A 7,097-nucleotide genomic window follows, 5' to 3' on the forward strand; every position below is an offset into this window, starting at 1 on the left:
CCAGTGGGATTTTGGATTTGTGCTCCTTCTTTTGCTATTTCCATGTTCCCATCTCTTCTATCTTTTCTTTTCTTCCTCACCAACCATTCATCCATTCATGTTCGCCATCACCACCTTTGTCTTCATTTAACTACAATATATTCATAATTCATGCCTTAGCTTTATTTGTTTATTTATAATTGTAATCATTGTAAATAAACCTGGTTTTCCTAGACAATGATTACAATTATAACTACAATTATAAACAATGATTATAATTATAAATAAACCTGGTTTTCCAGCAAAATTTGTAAATCTGGTCTAGATCCCTCTTTTCAACATAGTAACTTTTGTAAACTAATTTGATAGAAAAACTGCCTTTTAGTTCTGGTAGTCATCCTAAGGAATTAGGGAGCTTTATAAGTTCGAATAATATTTATAACCTCCTATGGGAATAGTTGAGCTAACCTCTTTCAATCTCAACAACCTTTCATTTCCATTGTAGCATAGGTTGCTAAATCCTTATCAGCTTTGTCTTCTCCGCTTTGTTCCAGTGATAACTCGCTCAATTCTGATATACTAGGAATCTAGTGAGCTTTCCAAAATTTAATGCTCTTACCATCTCCAATTCTCCAGATTAAGTTGCTTTGAAATTGGTCCCAAATTTTAACAATACCTCTCCAAACATTAAAACAGTTCGCTCTTTTAATAACTTTTGGAATAAAAATGTCTCCACAACCATATTTCACCTTCATTACCTTCATTCAGAGAGCTTGATCATTATGCACCAGCCCCTAAGCCAATTTCACGAAAAAAATGGTTATTTGATTATTGTGCCTTGCGCAATCTTAACCCTCCTAATTCCTTTGGCTGGCAAATGGTATCTCAATTCAGGAGATGAATCTTCTTACTCTCCACATTAGACCCCCAAAGAAAATATTTACATATTTTTATCAATTTTATTACAAACTTCATTGGGCATCTTCATCTTCTGCATAGTATAGCTCGGAATAGTAGTCAAAACCGCTTGAACAAGGGTGCATCTCTCGACAAGGGAAAGGGTCTTCATGTTCCAACTCGACAATTTAGCCTGCATCTTGTCTAGAATTGGTTGAAAATGGTGTTTTCCGGACTTCTCATGGATGAGCGATATGCCGAGGTACTTTCCTAAATTGCTGGTTAGTAGAATATCGAAATCGTCACTGAACTCTTCTCTTCTGTTGTGAACTTGTGATTAACATTCTTAGAGAAGAAGATGCAGGATCTACTGGGGCTGACTTTCTGACCAGAAGCTTTACAAAAGGTCTTTAGCACTTCCTTGATGACTCTGAACCTGTTCCTTGTTTGCTTCCGCGAAAAGAATGAAGTCATCAGCAAAAAAAAGATGAGACAAATGAGGATCATTCCTAGTTAACTTAATAGGTTTTCAATTTTCTACTCTATTAAAGAGTTAATAAGTTGAGAAAGTCTTTCAATACATAAAACAAAAAGATAAAGAGATAAGGGATCTCTCTATTTAATGCCTCTTGTTGGGTTGAAATTCTCTGATGGAATCCATTCTAAGCAAGCTCATAATGGGGGAGGAGATGCAGAAGTGAATAACATTCACAATATTCTCTGGGATGCTAATATCTTTGAGAGTATCAATGATAAAGTTTCAATTAAGACGATCATATGTCTTCTCCAAATCTATTTTGATTGCTATGAGCCCTTTACCACTAACTTTCGTCCTCATAGTATGGATCACTTCTTGTGCTACCATGATATTATCAGCACTAATTCTTCCTGGGATGAAGTTGGCCTGGGTATTAGAAACAATGTATCCCAAGTGCGGTTTTATTCTTTCTGCAATAATCTTAGTAACAATTTTGTAGCAGATATTAGAGAGACTAATTAATCAAAACTGAGCAAAATTTTATAGGTGAGGAGACTTTAGAAATGATATATATTAAGATTTGGTTTGCTCTAACTATATTTTATGAGTTCCTAAAAATCATATGCACCCAACTGTTTTATATATTAAGTGTTTATTTGAGTGTTATTAAGTTGGTAAAAAAAATTAATAAAAAAAAACTCTATTTTTAACGTATTTGGTAAATTTTTATTAATAAAAATAAAAATACTAAAAAAACTTTTTTTTGAATTTTTACATAAAATAAATTAATTTTAATTTTTTATAAATTTTTTTATAAAAAGATAATTCAAAAAATATCTTTTCTTATTATAAGCTCACCCAAAAAAAAAACCTAAAGAGTAAAACACAAATAAGTTCCTAACCTTTTAAAACGAGGACATTTTTGTCCCTCAAGATTGGAAAATACATTTCGATCCCTCACGTTTTAAAATGCGTGACAATTAGATCCCTCCGTCGAATTGGGCTTCATAACGGCAACGGAACATGCTGACCTGGAAGAGTAGAGTGTTAGGTGTCCGTTTTACTTGCTGATGTGGATGGAGAACAAATTTTTAATGGACAAATTAGTTCTTGATGCCTAACATCTTGCCTCTGCCATCAATTTCTGCTCAAAGACCCTTCTACTCTCCTCATTTTGATTATTCTAAAACTTGTTCATAGCTTGCTCCTATTGATTCAAAACCTCCATTTCACTATACAAATTCTTAGTGTTACTAACATACCTATCCATCTTCCAAACCATACCTTCCATATACTTAACCAAAAACCTTAATTCATTGACATCTATGACCCCACTCACAATATCACCATATATACATGCTCAAATCTTTGCAATGCAGAAATAGAACACTTCTTCCCTAACCATATTTATGTAAGACTATATATATAAACACTAGCACTAAAATGAAGACCTAAATTTGAGAGTTTTAAACTAATTCTAATCCTAACACACACAGTAATACCTGCCAGGCTTTTTCGAAAGAAGCAGCAACCTTATACGTGTATGTATCACCTGTGCAATACCATAAAAAATTGCATTCCAAGAATTAAGTCACTATTTTCTGGAAGCACAAAGATTGGAGATCATTCGATATATCAAAAGCATCATCCAGATGCTTGAAATTGACCTTGAAATATACACACAAACATACTAAATTGGGACCACTAAATACACAAATTGTTAATTTACCATCACCTTCTTGGTATGGTTGAAGTGGTATATCCGAACATGGCACATACATATAAGACAACCAACTGAGAAGAAACCAACATCAAGCTAACCAACATCCTTTTCCGGAGCTTGGTTGAACAAGAACCTTGAGGTAGCCATATCACCAGCCTTTGCATAGCCATCAATCATGATCGTGAAAGAAGCAACACTCTTTTCTGGCATAGCATCAAGCACTACCCTAACATTGTCCAAATCTCCCACCTTAACAAAATCCCATATCATCGCAATCCATGATGTCACATTCCTCTGAGGCATTTCATCAAACAGCCTCTTTGCCTCCACCATATCCCCAACCTTCACATAGCTAACCACCATAGCCGTCTATGAAACTACATTCTTCTCAGACATTCCATCAAACACCTTGCGAGCGTCACCAATATTTCCACATTTTCCATACATATCAACCAAACAGATTCCAACAAACATATCACCTTCAACCCCCACACCTCAATGCCGAGCCATGGAGCAATTTTTCTTCGCAGGATCTGTACATGCTTGAATAGGCCTTAATCACAGAAGAGTAAGTGTACCTATCGGGAAGAGACTCATGTGCCTTCATGCGAATAAAAACAGAGAGGGCATCAAAAAAGTAACTTCCTTTGGTGTGGGCTCTGATGAGGGAGTTCCAGAGAAAAGGAGAAGGGCCAAGGACGCGGTCGAAGGCGGAGGTGTAATATGAAACAGTGGCGGCAAAGGAGGCGGAAAGGAAAATGAAGCGGGAGATGATGAGGTGATTTTGCTCTAGACCTCGTTGGATGATGGAAGCGTAGACTTGGTGGAGGTGATGAATGGTCTTGCAGGCCTTAAGAAGGGTGATAATGGCGGCAGCTGAACGCAACCGAGAAGAAGAGTGTCTAAATATTGAATCCATCGGAAGAACGATGTCGTTTTGGCCTTAAGGGACGAATTTGATCACTAATAATTTGTCCCAATCCACTTCAGTGTAACGGACACGTCATTCTCTACTCCTCCATGTCAACTGGCTCCGTTGCCATTTTTTGCTCAAAATGGACGGAGGGGTATAATTGACGACTGTTTTAAAACGTGAGGGATCGAAATGTATTTTTCAATCTTAAAAGACAAAAATATCCTCGTTTTAAAAGGTCCAGGACCTATTTGTCTTTTACTCAAACCTAAATTTACTTGATCATAGAAACTGGATTGATATGTGAGGAATCAAAATCAAATCTTGGAAAAATTCTTCTGCTTTCCTGGCCTCTTTCGTGTTGATTAAGTTTTCGTACTTGGATTCTGTTTCTTCTTTATTTGAATAGTGGCTGAAAACAAGGATTTGGGATTAGTGCACATTTAGGTCTCGAAAATTCTTCTTGGCTTCCAATCTTCTTATTTTTGAGAAAATTATAATGGCCGCGGCTTGCAAGCGATTGGCACAATTGAGAATGAGTTCGGGGATTTCGTGCTTTGGGGCCTCAAAGTCGTCTTCTTCCAACTCAAGTCTCCGATCATTTTCCCAATTGTTGAAATCAAATGGACGACGCTTTTTCTTGGTTGACACATTAACCCTTGTAATTTACGCTTACCTTCTTACCAATTTTTATTCTTTCTCCTTTCATGGCTTTTTTGCTCACTTATTTGTTTTCTAACTAGTTACAAATTTATAATTTTAAGAACGATTGGATATGTCAAAATAAATGAGTAGTTTGGTTTTGTCATTGTTAATAGCTTTTTCTTTTTAGGTTAAGAAACTCGAGGCGCAAGGAGTGCCCAGAAAGCAAGCTGAGGCAATAACTGATGCCTTTACTGAAGTTTTGAATGATAGTCTTGATAATGTACCAAAAGCAGAGATGCAGAAGCCGAGGCCCTTTTGATGTTTATATATTTTTTATGCTCCTTTGTTGTAATCTAAAATACACGTTTGGTTTACTACTATTAACATAAGGTTTTTTTTCTTCTTTTTCTTTCTTTTTTTTTTTTCTCTTCATGTGTTTGAATTTTGAAAGACCCAAGAGTCCAGCTCATCCAAATTGAAAGCAGAAGTGCAGAGCTCAAAGGTATTTAGAATTTGTGTTTGCAATTATGGTGATGAGATGAAACTAGTAGTATAAGTGATATTTAGAATATTGCTTACTAATGTAGTTGACAAATAATAGTAATCCTTACAAAGGAATTCTTTTCACATTTGCATACTGATGTTGGGCATTAGGATATATGTGTATTCCACTTTTTTTTAGTTGTTATTTACTAACTGCAAAGCATCTGTTTTTAGCCATTGTCATTCTAATACAGTGGAATGATTGTTAAGTTACCTCATTAAGTGGTGTTGGAATTTGAGACTAAAAACTTAGTTCTTTGTCTTTTTAAATGTAGCGATATTTCTGATGTTAGTTTTATCCTAGTTGATATCGGGTTATGCTAACTGCTAATAACTAATATTGGCACATGAAAATATGAAAAGCAAAGGATGAAAGCTGATGATTTTAAACACAAGAATTTAGTAATATATGTCATTCCGTAAATTGCTTTTCTCTAGAATTTAAAATATGTTTTGTTGAATGCATATTGTAATCATTCTCAATGTTCATCTCATTTAAATAACAAGGGGCATGTCTCATATTCTCATTTAATCATATGATGAGATATTTGATTATGTTGATATATATCTATGTCTTTGCATCTAAAGTAGATGCATGGATTTAGGGAGCATGAGTAATTCAAATGGCTATTGCTATTGAAACAAATTATGTGTTGAAGAGTACATATATTCAAAAGTTTGATTCGTTGTTTGCAACATTTATATGTAAAATTGTATAAAGGGCGGCTCTAAACTATGGAAACTACTTTGGTTCTTGATAATTTTCTTTCTACACTATTTCTTGTTTGCTCATGTAATTTTTTCTCAACTTCTAGTTATGTTGAGGTTGTTAATTTGCACTTTCCTTGTGCTGTTACATGATGGAAAATTTATTCATATAGATGCAATTGCTACATGATATTGGGAAACTAAGGACTACCATGAGGAAGAATTCCAGTGAATCAAGGTATATTTTAATTTAACTAATTAACCAGGGTCGCTACTAGTTTCTTTTGCACTTTATCTTCTTTAAATTGCAAGTTCAGGATTGTGACGCAGGTATAAGAAATCTGAATTCGCTGTTGATCTCGAGAAACGGTGGAAAGCAGCACAATATGATGTTATGAAATATTGCATAGGAACCTTTGTTTTAACATGGGGCATTGGACTTACTGTTCTTCAGCATCTTGAATCAACCAGGTTGTATTCCTACTTAACACAATACTGGAGTAATTGATGGCAAGATAATATTGTATGTTCTATAAAGAATTTTTCTATCAATCACTGTAGTACAGTAGTTTAGGAGCAGAAGGTAGAAGCTCCCATTAGACACCAAAAGGGGCCATTTTTTTAAGCCTTAGTGTTTTCATATTCTTTTATTCATTTACTTTCCGTTGCTTGAGGGTGTTTCTGGATCGGATCTAACCCGTAAATCCGCAATATTTATCTGCATCCGTTTTAATTTTTGCGGATATGACCGGGTTCGTCCATCTAATCCGATTCGATTCGCAAATAAATAAGTTTGGATTGCAGATTTTCCACCTGTATTCCTGGTTTGATCTGCAGATCCACGGATATGCAAATTAAATTTAAAAATATATGTAATATTTAAAGTAGGTAACACTAATTAAAGTATATATCATATCTTTCTTGTATTAGTGTATAGTTTACTTAGTTTGCTTCTTTTAAAATATTCTAACCACTAACAAGTTTCAGTTTCAATTGGTATTTCTTAATAGGAGTGGATAGTTGCTAAGATGAATAAGGCTTCACTTGATGGAGAAGAGAAATGTCAATTGAAGAAGTTTTTTTTATGTTGGGTCCTGCAATACTGCAATTATGCAATTTTAAGTTTATGTTATGTATATATTTAAGTTGGTTTACTTTGCAATTTGTATTGCACTTTGGAGTGTTAGTATATTAAAATAGGTATTATTACT

The 7,097-nt window shown here is 34.6% G+C and overlaps 1 protein-coding gene across 2 annotated transcripts; it reads left to right on the forward strand.

The window, feature by feature from the left end:
* The first annotated feature begins 4,260 nt into the window (after window positions 1-4,260).
* Window positions 4,261-7,097, forward strand: LOC107470245 (uncharacterized). Of its 2 annotated transcripts, XM_016089641.3 has the most exons (6): window positions 4,261-4,651; window positions 4,823-4,915; window positions 5,087-5,137; window positions 6,060-6,124; window positions 6,217-6,357; window positions 6,897-7,097. In XM_016089641.3, exons 1-6 carry the CDS (start codon window positions 4,490-4,492, stop codon window positions 6,904-6,906), a joined length of 522 nt encoding a protein of 173 aa, XP_015945127.1. In that variant the 5' UTR covers window positions 4,261-4,489; the 3' UTR covers window positions 6,907-7,097. The 2 variants fall into 2 exon arrangements, with proteins under 2 accessions (XP_015945127.1, XP_020988569.1); XM_021132910.2 differs by lacking the exon at window positions 4,823-4,915.

This window comes from Arachis duranensis, unplaced genomic scaffold (genome assembly GCF_000817695.3).
Source record: "Arachis duranensis cultivar V14167 unplaced genomic scaffold, aradu.V14167.gnm2.J7QH unplaced_Scaffold_165933, whole genome shotgun sequence".
NCBI lineage: Eukaryota > Viridiplantae > Streptophyta > Magnoliopsida > Fabales > Fabaceae > Arachis > Arachis duranensis.

Bases quoted from the DNA above. Each gene is read 5' to 3' on its own strand.
- LOC107470245 (XM_016089641.3), top strand. From the start codon at position 4,490: ATGGCCGCGGCTTGCAAGCGATTGGCACAATTGAGAATGAGTTCGGGG. The intron at 4,916-5,086 runs GTACCAAAAGCA...GAATTTTGAAAG, and splicing joins TGAATGATAGTCTTGATAAT to ACCCAAGAGTCCAGCTCATC. The intron at 6,125-6,216 runs GTATATTTTAAT...ATTGTGACGCAG, and splicing joins AAGAATTCCAGTGAATCAAG to GTATAAGAAATCTGAATTCG.